Raw genomic sequence first — 23684 nt, forward strand, 5'->3', positions numbered from 1 at the left:
TTTGTTAGAATTCAAGTTAGCCACATTATCTGTTAATTTTTTCAACAAAGGTAGGTTCTTCCTATTCCTCTTCCTCCTCCTCCTCAAAGGATTCAATTTTATTATTTTTATCTTGGCTAAACATGTATTTTTAATCTCCCCAGCAGGCTTAAAGAGGTTAATATAAAGCAGAAAATTATCTCTAGAGTGGTTGAACGCTAACTTATAATTTCTTAATCTATTTCATTATCAAAAGTAAAGAACTTTCCTCCAAATAAATAATAAGAAGAAGAATATCAAGGAGCCAACAGTTTTCTTTTGTGTTGGGAAAGTAGATAGAATGAAAAAGTTTATTGGAAAAATGCATTTCATTTCAATAGGCTTGGGAGTGTGAATTGTGTTATCCATGTAATGTATGAAATAGCTTGCTTTAGACTTTGCAGGTTTTTTGGTTTGGTTGGTTGGTTGGATTTTTTTGTTTGTTGTGTTTTTGGATGTTTTCCAACTATTGCATTTGTCATTGGATTTCCATTCCTAAAAAATCTACATGGATTCATTTCAAAGCCTGTTTTGATCATTTGGTTACTACTTCCAGTGGCCATTTTTTTTGGTTTTGTATGTGTTTTCATTTTCCAAGTTACACTGTCGAAGTAAGATAGCTATAAATATAGTAGTGATAAAGGAATTTTTGCATAAAGCATAGTTAAAATGAGAGCAATAAATCTGATCACTAAAAAAAAATCACCTATTTTATAGCTTCAGTAAGAAACAAAATAATGACTTTTCCTGTGAGGAATAAACTTTGCAATATTTTATCCTGCAATGTAAGCAAATGGAAATAATAGTTACCAAAACCTGTGAGTCAATATCATCTATAAATCTTTATCACTAGTCTTCAGGACAATATGATATATGATACACTCTTTTGGGTGTGTTCTCTGACCCCACTCCAGACTTCATACCATCTCATTGATATAGAGATATGAGATAATGCTCAGAATCATTAGTTACAAAAGGTAAGATGCTGCTTAGTGAGCAGCCTGCTGGTTCTAGCCACTTCATTGTATGCTACATATGGACATTAGGTTCTCTGGCTTCTGAGACTTAATATCAGGAAAACAAAATGAAACAAATGAATAAATAGGCTACATAGAGTGGAACCCTACCAAAGTGAATGTCAGATCAGAGTCTAGTCATACTTGTCCACAGATACTAACCATGCTTGCTCACTTGATTGATTGATTTCTTAGTTTAAAAAAAAAAGTGGTATGTGTAGCTATGAATTAGGGTACATTATCTCTTCTATTCACATGACCCTATTATTACTATTAGGGCTTCCACTCTCCAGAGTTAAATGAATACATAAACCAAATGTTCTATTCTCTGTTATTTAAAGCTCTTTGTAGTTGAATAATTAGAATGTTCCTAAGCAGCTAATTCATGTCAATTTGGGGATACTATTTGTGGAAGTTCTGGGGTTATGATATCATATCAAATAATAACAGCTCTAAATAATATACAATTGGAAATTAAATGTGGGAAACTTCAGCTCCCTTACTTACATGCAAATTTCTTAGAAATAAATCATCTGAGTAGCCAGTTTTCTTTGCAGGGGTAAATGGACCCAGGCAGCTAAGCTGAGAATAGTTGTGTCCCATTGACCGCATCAGCGTTAGTCAGGGTTCTGCTCTCTCTTCTTACAGTGAATTTCCTTTATTTCTGTGTGTACTGTGGTTTCTGAATTGGAACTCCCTCAGGACCTATTCTCTTTATTACTTGAATAGCAAGCATACTGCTTTTATCTCTGTTATTTCTGACCTGCTGTGATGTCAGTTGACCTGGGTGGATTAATTTTTAATAGGGGCCATGCCATGTGTATATCCAGAGTTCTTTGTCACAAGATAGATGGCTAAAATTTAAAACCACTGTACCTAAGAAATTCTGGTCTTTGTGAAAAAGCATTTATTTTTTTGTGCTTTAAGATCAAAATCCATTTGGAAGCTTTAAATCTTTTCTGGCTTTCCTCTGAACAATTTTCTTGCAATATTTTTGTCTGTTGTGTTGCACTAGAATTACTGATTAAAATATAAAAGATTTCCCAAACTAGCAATTGGGAATGGTCATTGAATGCATTCTCAAAAACTAGCTCTGTGTAGGTAGTGAAATTGGATATTCTAACACATAGCACATTTTTCTTTTATTCCTACTTGTTTTTCTAGGTGAGTGCCAACTACCAAAACATGGGAGATGGTTATGTATTTTTTAATCATTTCTAATTAAAATATGGGAAGAGTTGATTTTATTAGTTCTTTAGTTGTTTGAACTATGTATTACATGTAATTTCATAAGGTTTGGACAGGAGTCTTAAATTATAAGGCTGAATAGAATAAAAGGAGTGAGGAAAATCATATGTTTCATTTTACATGGCGGAGAAACTTTTCACCTCTGTCTATAAGCAGATAAATGATGAAACATTCTTTTGTATTTTGTTAAAGTTGAAATTCACAATAGTTTTACATTTCCCATTTTTAAATAAGCGAATTCATTCAGCCTAATCATATGCTTTAAGAGAAATATCACCCTTAAACTAATATTTATTTGGCTGTGGATTTCATTTGTACCATTTGTAATACTAGGAACGTGACATTTGGTTTTCCTGTCAATTAAGTGATTGGTCAAGAATGTATCCACAAAAATATTAGTTGTGTTAACAGAAAGGAAAACTGATGTGTGGCCCTGTGTTAACCACAGAGCATCACAAAACCATATTTCTGTTCCTTGGTTATATTTTAGATAATTCAAAATCACAGTTTATCTGTTATTTGAAGGTATTTGATTAATATGCATAGAAACATATATTCTTTTTGCAAACCTTTTTGGACACAGAGACCTTGTGGTCAAAAACCTTAATCAAAAATCAAAATCAGTTGTGAGATTTTAAAGAGTTGTTCTGCTAAATTCAGACAAATCAAAGGAGTTTTTCAAAATAAATTTTCATGAGGAAAATTAACAAGCATACCCATATGCCAATATCAACATTAGACTTTGTTTTACCAGTGCCCTCTGTCCCCAATAAACTTTCTTGCCCTTCCCCCAGTTGTTTAGCTCCTTTGCCACTCTGAGGTGAGATTATTGCCGCATTACTGTTCAAGCCTTCTTGACCCTTCCCCTGTCCTGGCTCAAATGATTCCAGTCCTTGCAGAAAATTACTGTTGTCTTAAGAAATAGCATGAAATAAAAGCTGAGATCTAGTTGCTTTAATAGTTCCATTTTCTGCAAATAAACGCTAATTTTTTAAAAATTATTTTCCTAGGGTTTACATTCTACTTACCTTCTCCTTCACTCACCACTCAATCCATTTCTTAGTCCTTTATGTTGGCATCCCGAGTGTCTCATATCCAAGCCCTGCTATTTAAGAGGCGCAGGCTAGCAATGTCAGCCCCATGGGAACGCGACTCCTGTTCATTTACAACTTTAGCTGAGTATATCTACCTACATATTCTACTGTTTTCAGTCTCAGTAGACAAGAATTTGTCTTTAATGCTGCTCGTGTTTTTCCACATATTTATATCATTCTCTGTGATCCCTGATAACTTGGTTTTCTTTAAATTTTGATAACCTAAGGACCTCATTTCACATGAGGCTTTTTGTATTTTTTTAATTTATATGCATATCTTACTCCACTGTTGTTTTAAAAAATAGCAATCATGTTGTTATTGAAGCACTTACATTATAAAATGAAGCAGTGACCTTGAAGTCAAAAGACCCAGTGTCTAATACTAACTTTTTTTGTTCTGCGGAATGAACTCGGGACCTTGTATGTGGGAAGCCAGCGTTCAATCACTGAGCCACATTGCTTCCCTGAGTTGGTGGTGGTGTTTTTTTTCTCATTCGTTTTGCTTGCTTGTTTTTGTTTTTTCAGGAGGCACTGAGATCCAAACCCCGGACCTCCCATGTGGGAAGTGGGTACTCAATCGCTTGAACCACATTCGCTCCCCCCTTGTCCTAACTCTTGTCACTGATAGGTATTTGTTCTAAGACATATCACTAAACAAACTTCTTTCTATAATCTTTTGGATGGAACCAGTAATTTTCAAACCTGGCTGCACATTAGAATGATTTGGGCACCTTTTATAAATGTATATTTATGTGTGTGTGTGTGTATTGTATTGTATATCTAGACTGTCACCTAAATATTCTATTTAACTGAATGGGGTGAGGACCTGTGCATTAGTAATTTGAATCTCCCTGTGTGGTTCTAATTTGCAGCCAGCATTGAGAATTGCCAGTTTAATGTATGAAATTTCACCTGGCTCTAACATTCAGCAATTGTAATACGGTCCTTTTAGTTAAAATGCTGTGTAAGCACTAATTTAAGATAATTTCATAGATTTTATAAATAGTTTGATAGCTGAAGCAGCAATACTTCTTTGCTTCGAACTCTAGGACTCCCAGAATCATGACCAAATTCTAGCCTCATGAAAATCACAATAACCAACAAGTAAATTTTAAACATAACTTTTTTTTTTAAATGCAGAGGGTATTACAAACAAAATACCCTAGATCATTTGAGATCTACCACTAGAATGTCATAGGCTTTTTTTCATGAGGAAAGAACTATAGCGACGTGGATGGGTCTGGTGGTAATTAGAAATAAACTTCACCTTATTCCCTCCAAAAATGGCACAGGAAGATTTTGTGTTGAATATGGTTTTTTTTCCTTTAAAGATTGTCTAAAATAATTTGTACAGATCTTCCTCTATAAGGCATTATTTTTTCCCTTTTTTTTTTTGAGTAACTTTTGTATGCATCTTACTTTGACTATGGTCCAAACAGCTTCTGAGGTTTCAAGTGAAAAGCATGCCCATTTTAACCATGCTAATCCCAAGGCACTAAGTAGAAGAACACAAAACAGCTTACTGAATGACCTAAATCCAAAATGCAAACTCTGAAAGAAATGGGCTCTCACCAGATGAATATGATTCCTTAGCTTGATTCCTTCATTGTTTCAATGCAGAATATATAGCAGTGATGCTGGATAGCTCCCTCCCTGACTCATTTGCCTTTCTTTTCAATGATGCCCTCACATGGAAGAGTCTGCATTAGTGATCTTCCAGGGGAGCTGGAAGGAGGACACTGTTGGCTCTCCTTGCAAGGCTTTTCCTCTGGGCAACCCTTTCACATTCTCTTTTGAGAGCAGGTGAGAATGAAGGCTGTCAACTATATTGGTGATTTGGATTGGGGCATGGTGTCTTAGAATTAAGAACTGTAAATCTAAAATGGGAAGCTTCCTAAAACATTCAGAAATCTTGGCAAACAATTGTGCTTTAAAAACCAATTTTGGGAACTGATGCTTAATGTATGTAGAATTTTTAATAAGCTTAGTTATAAACATGTGGAAATGAATAGAGTCGATGGTGATACATTATAGCGAGTATAACTGCAGACTTATAAATGTGATGGTAGCTGAAAGGGATGGTCTGTGGATGTAATATTTCAATTGAAAGAAAGCTGGAGAATAATGTAGGGACTGTACAACATAGTGATTTCGGTGGTAGATGAACATTGTGGTTAATAGTATAAGTGTAAGAATGTTCTCCTTTTACAAAATGTTAAGAATATGGTGATAAATGGGAAAATTACAACTAATGTAACATATGGATAATAGTTAACTAATATAGTATTTTTCCAGCAATGGCAAAGAAGAAATATCAATTTTAAGGGTCACCAATAGGGGGGTATAAGGAGATAAGGGATTTTTCCTTTTGGAGTAATGAAAATGTTCTAAAATTGACTGAAGTGATGATAGCACAACTCTGGAATAAATATGAGAGCCACTGAGTATATATGATACTAATACAGGGTGTCAATAACCAGGTGGATGATGGGAAAATACACCAAATGTAGGATACTGGCTATAGTTAGTAGTAATGTTTTGCTGATACTTTCATAGTTTGTGTAACAACTGTTTCAAAACAATGTGAGGAGATGGTGGTGGAGTAATGTATGGGAGCCCTGTATGATGATATGCATGTTTGTTCTCAAGGTTCATAACTTTTACTATACACTTACTGTTTATGGATGTTCATGTATGAATGATAAACTTCAATTTTTAAAAGGTTAAAAAAATAAGGGAAGTGGACTTGGCCCAGTGGATAGGGCATGCATCTACCACATGGGAGGTCCATGGTTCAAACCCTGGGCCTCCTTGACCCGTGTGCAGCTGGCCCATGTGCACTGCCGATGAGTGCAAGGAGTGCCCTGCCACACAGGGGTGTCCCCCGCGTAGGGGAGCCCCATGCGCAAGGAGTGCGCCCCTTAAGGAGAGCCGCCCGGCGCGGAAGAAAGTGCAGCCTGCCCAAGAATGGCGCCGCACACATGGAGAGTTGACACAAAAAGATGACGTGACAGAAAGAAACACAGATTACTGGTGCCACTGATAAGGATAGAAGCGGTCACAGAAGAACACACAGCGAATGGACACAGAGAGCAGACAACTGGGGCGGGGGGAGGGAAGAGAAATAAATAAATAAATCTTTAATAAATAAATAAAATAAAAACTAAGCCTTTTGCCAGCTTTACAATCCAGGAATGTCTTTCTGCAGGACCTGGGAGCTATCTCTTTGAAATACAATCATCAGGGAAATGAGTGTCCTTATTTCCCTATATCCATGGGTTTAGGTGTCTGGCTCCAAGTTGTAAGAGTCTCCCTATCCTAGAGAGATGAAAGGTTATATTATTCCTTTGGATAGAGGCAATTAGCAAACACAAAGACCACCTCAATTGAACTGTGAGGCAGAGAATATATATGTCAGGGTTTGTATCTGCTTAACTATATAAAAGGGTGAGATTTCTTTCTTTGCAATCCCTTCAGCAGATTGCCTGTGCTGCATCACATTCTGGTTTTACGTTTATTCAATAATAAAATGGTTTTCTTTCTCAAAAACAAAAAAGAACAGTTTTGACCTCTCGCCACCATTATTTTCCAGAGCCTGTCCCTACCTTCTCCTCATGGCAGCGGGAAAGCATCGACTCGGATGAAGCCCGCCTCTCCCCTCAGGCCGGGCGCCTGATTCGGCAGCTTCTCGATGAGGACAGCGATCCCATGCTCTCTCCCCGGTTCTATGCCTACGGGCAGAGTAGGCAATACCTGGATGACACGGAGGTGCCTCCTTCTCCTCCAAATTCTCATTCTTTCATGAGGTATGTTTCTTGTGCTGTTGATAAGTTGATGCATCATCCCCCCCCCCAACAGGAATGGTGTGGGTGGCTAGTGATCTTTTTTTTTTAATTGTCAGTCCATGGCAGGACATACTGAAAATTCTCCCTCCTAGAACACAGATTGTGTTGCAGTTTTTCAGTTGAACCGAGGCCTAAGAGCAACATCACGTACTACATTTCCATTAGTACCCTTCTCCGAAGCGCTCTCAAATTTAGCTTTTAAGCCTCCCAGTATATATCAGAATCATCTATACTCCTTTTGCTAATTGTTACTGTGAGCAGGAGTCCAGTTCTATTCGATACATGGGAAACCGAGCACAGAGGCACAGAATGGATTAGTAGTCCATTTTCACCTCTTCAGGAGAACGCGAGTGGTTTGACTCTCCTTCCTTCGTCCCGCACCCCGGGGCCCGATTCAGCGGGCGGGCCCTGCTCGTGGGGAGCTGACCCCGGTCTTGGCCCTTGCAGGCGTCGGAGCTCCTCTCTGGGATCCTACGACGAGGAGCAAGAGGACCTGACGCCTGCGCAGCTCACGCGGAGGATTCAGAGCCTTAAAAAGAAGATCCGGAAGTTCGAAGACAGATTTGAAGAAGAGAGGAAGTACAGAGTAAGCCTCCTCACGTTGTTCTGGTCACCTGTCCCCTCCCGAGCATGTGGACCTAATGGCAACGCAGAGAAGTGATGAAAAGCCAGCAGGAAAAGGCGATTTCTAGGGGATTTCAAAACAAAAAGGCAATAAAAAACTGAAAGTAAACTCTGATAAACCCTAGACATCATGTATCAGCATTTTTCTTGTTTGCATCTATCCTCACAAATAAATTGAAAGCTTTAGTCTTCATTTTGTAAACAAAATGAGCAGGAATGGGAAAAATCGTTGAATGAAGTCTTTTGTTCGGTTAAAGCTTAATTCAAGATTATCTTGTTCTAAAATTTCACTAGTACTGACCTCATTCTCCTCTCAGCTCTATCCTTAGTATGGCAAAGGCATATTTCTTGGTGGTTGCTCTGTAAAACATCATGTACCCCTCTGCTTTCTACTCTCTTAGCCTTACAGAATGAACCCTACAAATAATGGAAAAGGGGGCAGAAATACCCCGACAGAAGTCCATGATCATAACACCAAGCATTTTTCCTCTGAGGAATTCTTTGAAAGTATCAAAAATAACCAGGTGTAAAGAATGATAGTGGAATTATGCCCGAGGAGTTTGCTTTGATTGATCATGGTTAATTTCTTATTCAGATAGGACTGAAATTTTTCTGCTGTTAAACATGAAAATTATCAAACATTTCTACTTCCTTCTCCTGCCCCATTTCCAAAAACATTCACTCTAGACTTCCTTTTCTCAGCCATCCCACAGCGACAAAGCAGCCAATCCAGAGGTACTGAAATGGACAAATGACCTTGCCAAATTCCGAAAACAACTTAAAGGTAGGTAATGTTCTGGACCTGTGGCACAGTTTCTATACAACAAACAAGTACAAAATGCATCATGTCACCTCCTACCGAGTGGTACTGCAATAATATTCCTGAAAAGATAGGTTCCTTGAAGCTGCTTCCCAATGCTCTCAGCTAATAAGGCTGATGATATTCTCATATCTTACGTGGTTTTAATCACACAGCAACCCAGATCAGCTAAGATGCAAATTCTGCAGCATTTCTTTATTTCCCTCCATTACTAATATAAGGCAGATGGTTTCAATGCAGCACTTATTAAGTATCTGTTTAATCCAAGACTCCATTTGCTGCAATGTTAAAAGAGGACAAATATACAGAATTGAATCTGGAAAGGATTGCGTTCCTGCCCCTCAAGAACTTGCTATCTTTTCAGGGCACAGTCATATAAACTCAGTAAAATACAAAGTGCAAATTATTTCAAAATGAGGTATATGAGTCACACAAAGAAGTTGGCCAGAGTTAAGCCCTTTGATCAATAAACAGCTTTAAAAACTAAGGGAACAAGCATAGGAAGGCATCTGCCACATTCTGAGAATAGTAAGCAGGCTAATGTGGCAAACGTATGGAGGCTAAGGTAGCTAAAGCTTTCTCAGGAATTAGAGAAGAGAAAACTCTAGATAATCCAGGAAGACATTATCATTATCTCTAGTTTTGTTTTGTTTTTTTTCCAAAAATAACTAGTGGATTTCTGCTGATAATGTAATTAGATACTTTGAGAAAAGATGAATGGGGCTAGGCAATTATTAACATGTTAGGAAAACAACTTGAGTTCTGCAGACATGAGATCTCATCCATCTCTAACCCCAACTCTTTTCAACTAGAGTCAAGACTAAAGATATCTGAAGAGGACCTAACCCCTAGGATGCGGCAGCGAAGTAACACACTCCCTAAAAGCTTTGGTTCCCAACTTGAGAAAGAGGATGAGAAGAAGCAGGAACTGGTAGATAAAGCAGTAAAGCCTAGCGTTGAAGCCACCCTGGAATCGATCCAGCGGAAGCTCCAGGAGAAGCGGGCAGAAAGCTGCCGCCCGGAGGACATTAAGGTGTGACGATTCTGTGCAGGCCCCATGCTAACTGCTGGCCTTAAGCCATTCCAGTCAGAAGGGTGGAAACACAGGGCTTGCCATATGAACCTCAAAGACGGGTGATAGAGTGACGCCTTTTTAAATTCCCTCACCATGATCTTCCACAGCCTCGAGTGTTTGCACTATAGATTCTTTGCTCTTTGACTACAAATGGAGAGTTGAAACCTCTATTCTAGGTGTTGCAGGCCAAAGTTGTTTAGTTGAATAGAGGGTTTGATGATTCTGTGAGGTAGAAGGATTATAGGCAAGTCTTTAGGAGGCGTAACCCATAACGTAACCACTTCTTGGGCCATTAAGCTAAGCCCCATGTGCCATGCAACCTTGCTTACCTCGGTATTCAGCATGCCTTTGCTGCTCTGTGGGAGGTAAAAATAGTTGATGATTCTTCTGTGCTATCCATATTTTGAGAGAGAGGGTAGTAATAGCTCATTCTTCAGTGAGCTTCCAATATAGAGAGCTATTATGTGAAAGTTCTTTTTAACCTTTCTTTAGGAAATTTATTTAACTAAATGAGAAAGTTGGAATGTTCGCAAATGTTTTCCCCTATTTCATTTCGTAATCCTTGTGTTTACACAGGATATGACCAAAGACCAGATTGCTAATGAGAAAGTGGCTCTGCAGAAAGCACTGTTACATTATGAAAGCATTCATGGACGGCCGGTATGTGAATGTACTGGGTTTTCTGACTGCAGTAAATTTAATTACTTGGCTTTAGAAATGGATCTTCTATTCAGTGTCTTATAAATGGGGTTCCCCAATGCTTGCTTATTTCACTTTCAAAATATAGGAGATTACTATTACTATATATTTCCACCGTTAACTGAGCTTTCTGAAGGCATAGCCAATAAGAGGGTTCCACTATGTAGTACATGTTGATTCCAAAGAAAAGTTAGTTTGCAACTAAAATTTAGTTACTGGTTTCTGCCTCAAGTGAAAGAGGTTTGGATTCATGTGCAGCGCGATGTAGGCAGGAGACATTTCTGTTCATAGATCTCCCCCATGAGCTATTACTCGCCCACTCTGAACATCACTTTTTTTATCCATGAAATGAAAACAATGAACTAGAATGATCTTCTCTAAAATTCAGTATCCCTGCAATACAATTGCAACCAATTTGTTGTTACAGAAGTTCCAGTTGCCGTTCAGAACTAAAAGGGGGGAGTCCAAAATATGGCTTTGTCTTTTCTTAACAACAGGAACCCTTTGAGGTGATTTGTTATTCAGCAAGCATTAATTGAATTTTATTGTTAACCCTGAGGGAAACAGTAGGCTTCAGTTCTTCCTTGAGGAACTGGTAACCAGATAGCCTTCTTGTCAGTTTCTCTAAGTTCAGAAATGTTGTCAGGAACTCAGCAAAACAAGGTCTTAAGAGTAGGTTTAAGGAGGCATGAGGTTGACTTAGATTTATGGGTGGCTTTTTATATTGTTTTAAAAAAATCCATAGGTCTCTTTTCTAGCCTCAGCCATAACAATAGAATGGATATAATCTTTTCATCTGAAGTATGCTCTTTTAAATAAAGAAGCTTCTGGAATAACGCACTAAACTCTAAGGTCTGTGAGGACGAGCATTCTGTGTTTTGTTCACCTAATGGTGAACCTAATTCTCAGAATCTAGCACAGGACCTAACACATAGTATGTGCCCAGTAGCTCTCTGTTGAATGTGTTCTCCCCAGCAATTTGGTTCTGAACTTACCAAGTTTACATTTAAAAAAAAAACAAAAAAACCCTGGAGCTGGTGATGATTGATTTTGCTGGCCTGTCCCTGCAGTGGAAAAATACTGACACTCGGATAATATTCATGTTTCAGCCAAGTTTTGTTTTGGTATTTTTAAAGGCATTGAACCAAATAGTAAATGCACTGGAGCTCAAATATATTGTGAAACTTTGTCCTTCTCTACCGGAGTACTCAAAACTCATAGAGGTAGAACCAGACTGTTTCACCAGGGGAAAACCCCTGCTCACTCTAGGCTCAGAGCCCTGAAGTGTGGATCCTCAGGGGCCACAGGACAGACCCTGGTAGAGTTGGAGAGAGTTGTGTGCTTTCCTTCAACGTGTCCTCTTTTCATTGCCTGGCTTCTGGTTTTGACATGGGTAGACCTCAAGGATTTCCTTGCTGGATTTATTAGTAAGCACTCAGAGCTGCATTCCGTAACCTTGCTGCCAATGCAGCAGTTTGTGTGCTACAGTATTTGTTGCTGAGTTTAGCACAGATTCTCATTCCACCTGGACTGTGGTGGCAGGCAAACACCACAGGCCTTAGAATCAGCAGACGTAGATTCAGAGCCAGCCAGAATGGACAAGTTTTGTGACTTTGGGCTACTTAGGTGAGCTCTCTGAGCTTCAGGGATTTGTCTATGTAAGAAAAGATACATGATAAAGGTTGTCATGGAGATTAAATAACATTATATACATATGTACCCATAGTTACATGTCTATTTATGTGTATATTTGTATGTGTGTACATTTATATATTTACCAATAGGGTGTCTGGCATGGAGGAGGTGGGGCAAGGTAACTTGGGGGGAGTTACGTAGCAAATGATAATTTTCATTTCTGTTGCAAAATAGATGCTCTGTTCTCTGAGGCCTAGTTCTTATTCAATGAATCAGGAAAAAGAGTATATATTCTTTAGCATCCTTATCATTAGTAAAATAAAATATTATTTCATAGACCTACCTTAGTACGCCCTTTTATTATTCTTTCATGTGAAGGAAGAACACCTTTTTGCCTCCAGATTGGTTATCTCACAGGGCAGGAAACAAATACTCTAGGAAACTGGAGCATAATTTATTCTTGGTCCTGAGACAGATCCTCTGCCTCTCTCAGAAACATGATGCTCCATCCTCTCAGGAAAAGCAGAGTTCGTTTGTTATCTGGCCAGTCTGAAAATCAAACTTTCAATTCTTAGATCTGTGGTGTTACCAAGAACCCTGAACTGTAAATACCATCTGGGCAACAGTTCTCCTTAGAAGAAAATGCATGTGCTTCCAGAGCTCAATTATCATTCCAAAATTCCGGGTTTTTTTTTTTGTTTTTTTTTTTTTTTTTTTCAGAAAAATAGATACTCAGACCTCATGGGTTTTTTTCTGAGTATACGTATTCGGATTTGAAAGAATACAAACTTTTAAAATCATAATCCAAAACAGTTATCTACCACTTCTGGGGGCAAGTACATTTTTAACAAGACTGACACAGACACACAAAAACTATACGCATTACACACAAGCACCTAATTCTCTATTGTTTACTATTAAAATGCTCTTTTCCACATGTAAGGATCTGATGAAAAGACCATATCACAGAGAGAAGTACAACAAATAACTATAACTCACTTTATTACCCTTCTTTAAATACTGTTCCTTGATAGAAAAGAATGGGGTTGCTTAATCAGAGCTTCTAGTGTCTTCTTTAGGCTATTCCTCATTGGTATGTTTTACTAAACATAGCCATGTTCACATTTAAATACAAATTCTAAATTTATCCATAAATTTTATCCTTTGGTTTTCTGCAGTTCTGGATTATCTGACTTTTGCACACCCAGCCTACTATTATTAGCTAAGAATGAAGAAAATGGAATTGCCATTTTTCTCAGTGTATTGGCCAAGGATGCAGCAATTAAAATAATTCATCCCATTTTTGTCGTCTTCTACTCACAAACTCAGATGACTTTTTGATTTACTAAGATTTGAGGCAGTGTAGCTTTTTGTCTATCTGTAGCATAATTTCTAACGAAATTGGGCTTCCATACTACTGTTAATAACCAGAGATTGCCCTAAACTCACAAAAGGCAGAGCTCTCAGCCTAGAAGGCAAAATTCTTTATAGTAAAACATCTGGGGGAGTGGATGTAATTCAAGTGGTTGAGCACCTGCTTCCCATGTACAAGGTCCCAGGTGTGATCCCTGGAACCTCCTAAAAACAAAACAAACAAATGAAAAAACCAACTCTCATGGGGAGCAGATGTAGCTCAGTACTTGAGCACCTGCTTCCCATATATGAGGTCCTGGGTTTAAATGCCTGTACCTTCTAAAAGAAAAAAAGAAAGAAAGAAAACCACTTGATCACACCCTACTTGGAGAGTAATGCCACACTGTCTCCATGGTAGGACCCTAACCTGAAGTAAGACCTCATGTCTTACTTATTTATGAAAGGAAAGAAAACTGGGCTAGGAATCAGGAGACCTGGGTTCCTGACTTAGCTCTATTGAATTGGGAAAATCACTACCCTCTACAGTGCTTCCTTTTATCGTCTAAAAATTAGACTCTTCTGGCTCTTCTAGCTTTAATATTCCATGATTCCAATGTTATCTTTACCTTCAAAATGAAAATGTCAATCATTTTACCTTTCACAGTTGTGGCTCTGTCCAGGTAACAGCAACGACCTTCCCATGGCATATCCTATTATTAAATGAAAGGTTGAACCTCCTAGAAGACAAAATAATTGAGAACTTAATTGTCATCATAAAAACAAATATTAAATCTCATACCAGAATTGCTGTTTCCCTTGGGAAGTTTTATCTGGGGCTAAGACAAAACCATCACAAAAGATAACAGCAGGCAAATGCAGCTGTCTTTTCAGGTCCTTGTGATTTCTATTACAGACTTGTCACACATTAAGTATGGATAATTATCAGCAGGTATTCCCTTTGTACTTTGAAATATCTGAGGCTTTTCAAGCAAATAAATATGGTAGTAAGAGGCCAGTAGATGAATATTTCTTTTAACCATAAGAAAAGGTAGAGTAGAAGTTACTACCTTTTCCCATTAGATCTTCATGTTTACACTTTTGTGTTCTCTTAATTTATGTGCAAAAAAAATAGATCTTAGTAAAAATCCTTTTTCTGGATACTCCAAAAACATTCAAAGTGACTACTTAAATGAAAACTAAATAAAAGTTTGAAGCAAGATGAATGAATGAAATTATGCTGAAAAGACAATACATGCTGACCCAAGTCATTTTTCAAGCAATTGTATATCAATGATTTTCTCTTCTTAATTCTGCAGTTTACCAGTGAGGAAACTGAGGTTCATAGAACTTCAGTGGCTTGTTCAATTTCCTATTCTTGGTTAGCTGAAAAATCTCTGACATTATTTGTCCTTGGCTTATTTCACTTATCCTGATGTTTTCAAGGTTTATACAGTTTGTAGCATGTACCAGGACTTCATGCATTTTTATGGCTGAATAATATCCCATTTTATGGATACACCACATTTTGTTTATTCATCTACTGATGGACATTTGGGAGTGACCCATTTCTGAAAGTTTAGTGAAGGTCCTAGTTTATTAATGTAATTATTGGTTAGATTTTGACTCAGCTCACAAACCTACTACTGATATTAATAATTGCATACGACATGGCTTCATGAATAGTAGTAGTCGCATCAACTTTTAGTTTCAGTAAGCCTTTGGCTTCATATATATACCATGAAAATAATTCTGATATAAATTAAGTAGTTTTAATTCTCACCTTTCAATCACTGCAGACTTAAAGATCTCTGTTATTTTTGGTGTTTAGATACTTTAATCAAATGCCAGCATTAAATTGGGTATAATCATAATGAGTTTTAACTCTTCATAGTCAAAAATTGAAATTTATCAGATTATTCTCAGGTGATTAGTCCCTAAGGGCCGCTAATTTAAAACATGATAAATTCATAGAAAATCTAAATATTGGTACCATAAGCCAAAGAATTAAACCACTGATCCTCTTCATCTACTCCAACTAGAAAACTTTTTTGAACTATAAGTCCACATTTTCTTGGCATATACTTAAGAGTAGAACTGATAGCTTCATATGTTCCGCTTTAGTAAATATACCAAATAGTTTCCTACTCTCACTAGCAGTGAAGGAGCGTTTCATTTGTACAACACTCTTGCTGACATCTTTTCATTTTAGCCATTGGGATGGGTGTGTAATAATAGCACCTGTGGTTTGACAGAGTTCCTCTCCAACTTCGACAGTCATTATTTATGAAATACTAATTTTGAAACTGCCTTGATACTGTGGATAATAGAAATATAAAAATGCTACCTGCCTTTTAATATATGATAACAGAGGAGATACAAATGGTTATTATTACTGCTGATGATAGAAAATAAATCCACAAAATGTTTTTGCGTAATGGCAGTGTCTGTTCTAGCTTGAAAACTTTATCCTAAGTAAACTTTTTTATTGTTGATTTCTTTGTCACAAATACAAAAAGACAACAAAGGATAATTCATTTATTCATAATCCAAGGCTGCTTTCAAAGTTGAAGGCCCAAAAGGCCCATGGGGGAGAAAGACATGAATAAAGTGGTTGCAGAACTGTGTGATAAGTATTAAAATGGAAATGAATACTTTAGTTTTCCCTGGACCCAGAAAATAAAAGTCTGTGAACTCTGAACCTTGAGGAGTTTTAAGCAGGGAAATAATAATGATCATGATTTTGTTTTAGAAAAAGCTCTACTGCTGATAGAATAATTTCCAATGGTCTGCCGATGAGGTAGATATTTTGAGTATTGACTAAATAGTAGTCAGTTTAAGTAAATATTTTAAGAATGGTAAGAACAGGAAGCAGATGTGGCTCAAGCAATTAGGTTCCCATCTACCATATAGGAGGTCCAGGGTTCAATGCGCAGGGCCTCCTGGTGAAGGCAAGCTGGCCGTTATGGTGAGCTGGCCCACGTGGAGTACTGGCCTGCGCAGGAGTGCTGGCCCACACAGAGAGCTGGCACAGCAAGGTGATGCAAAAAGAGACACAGAGGAGAGAGAATAAGAGAATAAGAGAGACTAAGATCAGATCATGGAGCTGAGGTGGCACAAGAGAATTGTCGCCTCTCTCCCACTCCAGAAGGTCCCAGGATTGGTTCCCAGAGCTGCCTAATGAGAATACAAAGAGACACAGAAGAACACACAGCAAATGGACACAGAGACCAGACAATGGGGGAGGGGTGAGGGGAGAAATAACTAAATAAATAAATCCTAAAAAAAAAGAAGAATGGTAAGACCTACTTTGAATCATCAGTGTGATCTCTGGGGCCATAGGCCCCCAAATGTCCTGGGACGGCTGGTAGCATGACCACCCAGAAAGCTCAGTTATCTTGCTCTTGCTTTTCAGGTAACAAAGAATGAACGTCAGGTTATGAAGCCTCTGTATGACAGGTACCGGCTGGTCAAACAGATCCTGTCCCGGGCCAACACCATACCCATCATTGTAAGTAGGGTACCTTTGTGTTGTTGATTATCTGTTTAATGGACCCTGTTTATTTTAAGAGGGCTCTGACCTGCTTTCTCATTAAAGAATATGCTTTAATAGCTAAACTAGGCATTGCTGTCTGTGGCCCACAAGCCTGAGGAATGAAGAAGTTATCAAAGAACTCCGGGGCTATGCTGGCCAAAAATGAGTAAATCTGAAGCAGAGAGAATTTTTTTTTCCTCTTGGGAGACATTCTTTGGCCATATATATCCATCTGACATGTACTGGGCCGTCTCCCCATCTTTTCCTCAGAGACTGAGCTCCAAGGCAGCAAGGGCGGTTCTTTCCACAGGCCAAAGAGTGCCTCTCTGATCCTAAGGGCGCTCTGTTAATAGTCTTCTCCCCGCTCCCTTTTGAACCATGTCAAGGAGAAAAACCTCAAAGGAATTTAAGCTTGAGAACCCCCTCTCTTTCTTGGCGGATGTAGGGTGGTATAAGAAGTAGAAGGAAAGAGAGGGAAGCTAATGATTTTGAAGTTGCTCTCTCATTTACCACCATCCTCAGACTTAGCTGCTTTCAGCCCCTGGATTTTGATTTTGTTAACAGTAAGCAACAGCAACCTGCCCTCAACTCTGGGAAAGCCTTTCAGCTTGCTGTCATCCCTCCTCACAGGCTTCCCATCGCCCACCCCCGTCCCCAGCTCATGAGTGAGCTGATAGTGTCCTGTCCATCTCTTGGGCAACCATTTGTCCCTGTTTTAGGGCTCTTCTCTCCAGGGACTTTGGGACTTCCCCTGATAGCTTTTAGGCTTTTTAGTAAACAGACACAACTTCAGTTTTATGTTGTTATTGAAGTGCACATTCATTTTAGCTGTTGCTCTTATCTAGCCCTTCCTTAAATCTCCTTGTTTATTTCTAGACCTAAGATATGGTCCTTATATTTCATTTAATAGTGCACTTGTTCATATGAATAAGGCAGATGTGTTTTAAGAAAGCTACTCTTCTAGAAATTCCCTGCAGGATAAATTAGTAAGTAAACTAACCAAAAAAAAAAAAAAAAAAAGGATGAAATCTAAGGAATCTTTTTGGGTCTCCAATAAGGAGCCCTGAGTGTCCCTAAATAAGGTGAATGAACAACAGTTAGATAACCTTCGTATTGCTTGGCCAGCTTATGTTGTTCCCCTTAGCTTCCTGCAGTTAGCGTATTCTAGAGGTAGTGTGATTGGGGAGGCAGGTGTTGCTCTTCAGGTTTCTTCTCAGTGCATGGTTAATCTACTCACTCACGGGCTTTTCTCGTGCTAATTTGTGCACTCTTGTGTCTGTGTGTGGGCTCCTGAAGCAAAGGGGCAATTTAGAAAAGAAACTTTTCTGCTACAGGCTTTCCTGCAAATCTTCTGGGGGGAGGAGTTAGGGTGTGAACTATTAGTGAGGTCAGAGGAGGAGAGGCTGAGGGAAAGGGATTCGCAATGTAACCTCCTTGTTAACACCTGTCGCAGGGTTCCCCCTCCAGCAAGCGGAGAAGCCCTTTGCTGCAGCCAATTATCGAGGGTGAAACTGCTTCCTTCTTCAAGGAGATAAAGGTGAAGAGCTCCAGCTGCTAGATCTGCATCAGTCCCCTCCCTCACGTAAATGGAAAGGGGTTGTGATTGGGCTTTTTGGTGATGGCTTCTTGTAGTGTCTCCTAAAAATCAGTAGCTGCCTATAACCAATTTTGAGCTATCCATTTTTATTTATATTCTAGACTAGCTGATTGCCGTAGTTTCATTTCATTCCTTCCTTTTTTTTCTGTTATTGTTTTTTCTTTGTTTTTACTTTGCTTCAGGTATCATTTAGTTTTGTTTTTCATGTTGATGTTTTATAATTTACCCATTCAGGAAATGGATTCTCTTTATTCCAAAATTTGGTTAAATTAGCTCCTTGGGCAACTTAAAAGAAATCTTGCTGAGTTTATAGAAAAAGCAAAATCAACAAGAGCAATATATAATACACATAATGAAAAATTATAATTTTATAGACAAAGATTTTAGTTGTCTTCACAGATTTGCTGGTGGAATTTACCTGCTCTTCCATCCTCATATCTTTCCCCTGACACATTTTTCCTCAGTGATAATTTTACAGTCTGCTCTTTGTGAATATGGTGCTTATGGCTGGCAGTCACTAGAAAAAGGCTCTGATTTTTTTCCCCAGTATTAATTATGGATTTTATACCAATAATCCTTGAAATCAGTGGCAACTTTTGCTAGAATAGGATGTGTAATCTATGGCCATAGAATCAGAGCGTTTCCCTGTAGGGACCTAATTGGCATGTATTGAGATCAACCTCTTTCATGTTTTTGTTTCCGGAAAACTAACTAGAAAACTGGACTGCCTTATACAGGACTCTAGAGGTGAAAAATTAAAGCCAGCCGTTTTTCAAAAATCAGTGATTGTCTTTTAGCAGTTGTTTAGAGTCTGAAGGGGAAGTTAAACCAGAAGCATGAGTCTTATGATTTTCACTTGTCGTTTTTCTGTGACAAGTTCAAGTCAGCTGGGGTGGTCATTTACTGCAGTTAGGAGTGGTTATTTCTGAGTAGGAGGCCTCTTTCTCCTTGCAGGACACCAGTTGAGAACCTCTCCATTTTTTTTTTTACTTGATTCTCATCATCAGAACTGTAGTATGGTACCACAAGCTACAAAATCTTTTTTTTACTCCATCCCTTTTCTTACCTCTTAGCAATCTTAAATACTTCATAGACCTAATTTTTAAAGTATTAGGCAATGATTGTGCTCACTATCCTTTTTTTTTTATTTCCCTTTTGAAAATGCTCTTGACTTTTGGTATTGAGAAATCTAAGTCAGTTTGCGGTAATGTGCCTTAAAAATTAGAGCTGTTTTTTCCTACAATAAGCCTTAATGTTTCTTGTCTAGCTGGTAATTTCACACAGGAATTAAACTACTGTAAATGAGGAAATTTGGGCAATTGTGTATATGAATATTACCATGTTTCTTTTAGGAGCATGAAATAGAACAGTTACTACATAAAATACGTTCTTTAACACGTCAAAATATGAAACTTATTAATTGCCTCATTAAATTTGAGTTGATAATATACTAATGATGTTCTTTTTTAAAGGGAACATTCTTAAGTTCTTATCCTTTAGCATAGTGTGGTTTTTTTTTCCACAAGTATATTTTGGCCATCTCTTATACTACACCACATGAGGGTCAAAACTTCAGATAATTTCGCAGTGATTACATTGCTTTTGTAAACAGCTCTCTTTCAGTTCATTTTGTTCTATATGGCCAGGCTTATTAGTATGTATTTGGACTGTACTAATCATGGCAATTCTGATACAATTTGGAATTTGGTGTGTGTGTACAGATAAGAAGATTGTATCTAAGTGATTTCTTTCAAAACCAGGCCTCGTCCTAAGTGCTTATGGGAGGGAACCAACTGCATATTTAATAGAGCCAGTTCAAGTTCTAAAGCCCTAGATCTTCTAGCCTGAAGAAACCTGGAGATTATCATTTCTCCTATCCCAGATAAGACTCCTTCTAAAACTTCTCAAACAAACTAAAGACATTGTCCCTAAGGTGGGATTCTATCCTCAGCTTGAAAAGTTTACAGCAACGGGGAAAGTATAGTAATTTATTGCACGGGCAGGGCACCAATAATAACTAAAAACTTATTTTTATATTATTAGCTTTATAGTAATCATTTTAAAGTATAAAATACTTTGTAATTATATAACATGTAATTCTAGAATGTTTAAGTTCTCTAAATATAAAATATACCATAAATAATGAAAACAATTGAAAATATTATAATTTTCATTATAATTAACATTATAATTATAATGTTCATAGTTTTTAATTTATCACTTTCTGTGCTCTCCTGCCCCGCCAGCGGGTGTACGGAGACCACGAGGACAACAGGGTACCCGAGAGAGGGAGTGGGCAGATGGCGGGGAAGAACCACTCAGAGCCGCACCATGGTGTGTCGTCTTCTTCCGTTTATTCTTTTTGTACAGAGCAAGCTTGTATAGCGTCTTAAGCATTCGTGTTGCAAGGGGATTGGTCAGGGCTGGAACAAGACCTTATATGGCTTGGAAAGGGCTCCGGGGGGGGGGGGGGGGGGGGGAAAAGGGGCGGGGAGAGGGCAGGAAGCAAGGGGAAACAGTGCTGAATCATGCCCCCCGCCATTTTTTCTACTGGTGTGGGGCGGTCCGCAAAATGGCGGGCGCGCCCCCAACAACTTTCTACTTAATGGACTTAGTTTTGCCCTCCAGAGCAAGACGGGAAAAGCATATTGCTTTCTTCTCTGAAAACACTTCATAGGTGTGCAGCCACCTACGTAGCCAACTCCCACCCACACCCTGTACAAATTTTCTTTCCTCCACATTCCTATTATTCCTCATGTGATAGAGGTTCCAGACCTTTCACTATTCTAGTGGTGCTGGTCTATACATACACATACCAGTTTATCTCTATCCCTCTTAAAAACCAGCACCCAGAACTGGACGTCGTTCTAGGTATGGTTTAACCAGGACGGTAGGCACCAGACTAGAAGTGACCTTCTTCTTTATTGCGAAGGTCCGTCAGCTCTATAAGTGCATGACTCCGTGACTGTCAGAGTATTTTAAGTTCATCTCAGTCTTCCTCAGGCAGGGTTTCTCAACCTCAGCATTGTTGACATTTTGGAAAGGGTAATTCTTTCCTGGGGGTAGGGAGGGGTAGCAGTGGCCCTGCATGTTTAGCAACACCCTTGGTTTCTACCCACCAGATGCCAAATAGCAAACCCTCCTCCCCTAGTATGGCAACCAAACTGTCTGCAGACATTGCCAATTCATCCCCAGGTGTGAACCACTGGCCTCCGGCCATTTCTCATTGTTGATTCACTCTGTGTTATCTATGGTCTTGTGCAATCGCAGCTTCCTTTTCCATAGATTGCTTATCACCTACATGTCTACTTTTTTTCCTAAGCTAATTAATGGACCCTATGTGATAGGTTACCAATTTATTACTTTTTCTGCTTCTGTTCCAGCCTTAGGAGATAAATTAAATCTAGATGTTATATTCCAACTTACCAGATGTTCCTTACACACTTTGTATTATCTAAACTTTGTGATACTCTACATCTTTGTTCCAGGGATTGATGAATGTTGAGTCAGGCAGGGTACTCCAGGTTCACATCATCAGGCATCATTGCTCTGCATCAAATTAGTCAGCCAGCTTTCCTTTTGTAGGGTCAGGCCCCTCTTTACTGAAATCCAGATATTATGCCAATCCTATAAAAAGGGAAAAATGGTTTTCATGATGTATTTTCATGATATATATTTTCATGAGGAGGGGCCAGTTACTGTCGATCACTGATTTCTCCCAATTGCTTGTCCATTATCTATGTATTAATTCTTCGAGAATTTACCCAAAACCCACAACAATCAGATAGTCTTAAAATTTGAAGATCTCTTTTGATATTTCTCTTTTTTTTGTGCAAGCTGTACAGAGGTCACTTAGAGTAGTTTCATTTAGCTTCACCTCAGAAACCACTGACAGCTCACTGTGTGCAAAGCACATTTTTACATTGTGAAGTTTCCTCAGGTCCCTGGGATATAATTTGTTAAGGTTTAGACTCCTGAGTTCATTAAAAGTAGTTAGGTTCTTCTTTGTAACTTCATTTCTTATCTGTCTTGAGTTTAAATCACTCTTAATAGTGACTGTATTGCTCATTTAATACTAAGTTTCTAGGTTGTTTAACAGTCATTGAGCATCTACTGTATGAAAACATTGGCCAGGCTCTGGGGATAGCAGTGAACAGGCTCAAGCCCCTGCCTCCCTTGAGCTTATTACTGTCCTGTGGCTCTACCTTGTCTTCCTCATCCAGAGCAGGGAAAGAGGGGGGAGACCAAAACTGATCTGCACTCCCAGTGTGCCAGATGTCTTATTAGGTACTTTCCATACTCGATCTCAATTCTTGTAAAAACTCCATAGATGAGAAAAACTTGCTCTTTTCCTCCCTGGCTGCCTGAAGAACTCCAGCCATCATGAATGACACTGTAACTATCCAGACCAGGAAGTTCATGACTAACAGACTACTTCAGCGGAAACAAATGGTCATCGATGTCCTTCATCCTGGGAAGGCAACAGTACCTAAGACAGAAATTCGGGAAAACCTAGCCAAAATGTACAAGACCACACCTGATGTCATCTCTGTGTTTGGATTCAGAACCCATTTTGGTGGCGGCAAGACAACTGGCTTTGGCATGATTTATGATTCCTTGGATTATGCAAAGAAAAATGAACCCAAACACAGACTTGCAAGACATGGCCTGTATGAGAAGAAAAAGACCTCAAGAAAACAGCGAAAAGAACGCAAGAACAGAATGAAGAAAGTCAGGGGGACTGCAAAGGCCAATGTTGGTGCTGGCAAAAGTGAGCCGGAGGTTGGATAACAGAAGGAGTAAAGATTCTTCAGTGACTTGATTGGTGTTTTTGCAGATTTTTCACCAGAGGATTAATAAAACTATAAAAATTTTGATATGTTTGGTTGTTTGAAATACATTTGAAGTTTACTGGAAATGTCAGTCTGCTGTTAGGGCAGATTTAGATTGATGCTCAGGGTTCACCTATTGTCCCATTAAACATTCAGTGAAAAAAAAAAAAAAAGAAAAACTTTATTGTAAGGAATTATTCCTTTAAGAATTCATTCTTTATGTAATTTTTTTTTACATTAAAAAAAATAATTTAAATACAAAAAAAATTATAAATAAGACATCTTCCATGGACCGA

General features: G+C 38.5%; 1 protein-coding gene across 3 annotated transcripts in view; it reads left to right on the forward strand.

The window, feature by feature from the left end:
- FAM13A (family with sequence similarity 13 member A) overlaps nucleotides 1-23684 on the forward strand; it is a 432557-nt gene that overhangs the window by 399422 nt on the left and 9451 nt on the right. For all 3 annotated transcript variants that reach the window (XM_071215588.1, XM_004480543.5, XM_058295541.2), the window contains 7 exons: nucleotides 6969-7182; nucleotides 7669-7807; nucleotides 8548-8629; nucleotides 9478-9698; nucleotides 10317-10400; nucleotides 16840-16935; nucleotides 18413-18496. In XM_071215588.1, coding sequence (XP_071071689.1) covers nucleotides 6969-7182; nucleotides 7669-7807; nucleotides 8548-8629; nucleotides 9478-9698; nucleotides 10317-10400; nucleotides 16840-16935; nucleotides 18413-18496 — 920 coding nt within the window. The remainder of the gene's footprint in view (nucleotides 1-6968; nucleotides 7183-7668; nucleotides 7808-8547; nucleotides 8630-9477; nucleotides 9699-10316; nucleotides 10401-16839; nucleotides 16936-18412; nucleotides 18497-23684) is intronic.

This window comes from Dasypus novemcinctus, chromosome 1, assembly GCF_030445035.2.
Source record: "Dasypus novemcinctus isolate mDasNov1 chromosome 1, mDasNov1.1.hap2, whole genome shotgun sequence".
Classification (NCBI taxonomy): Eukaryota; Metazoa; Chordata; class Mammalia; order Cingulata; family Dasypodidae; genus Dasypus; species Dasypus novemcinctus.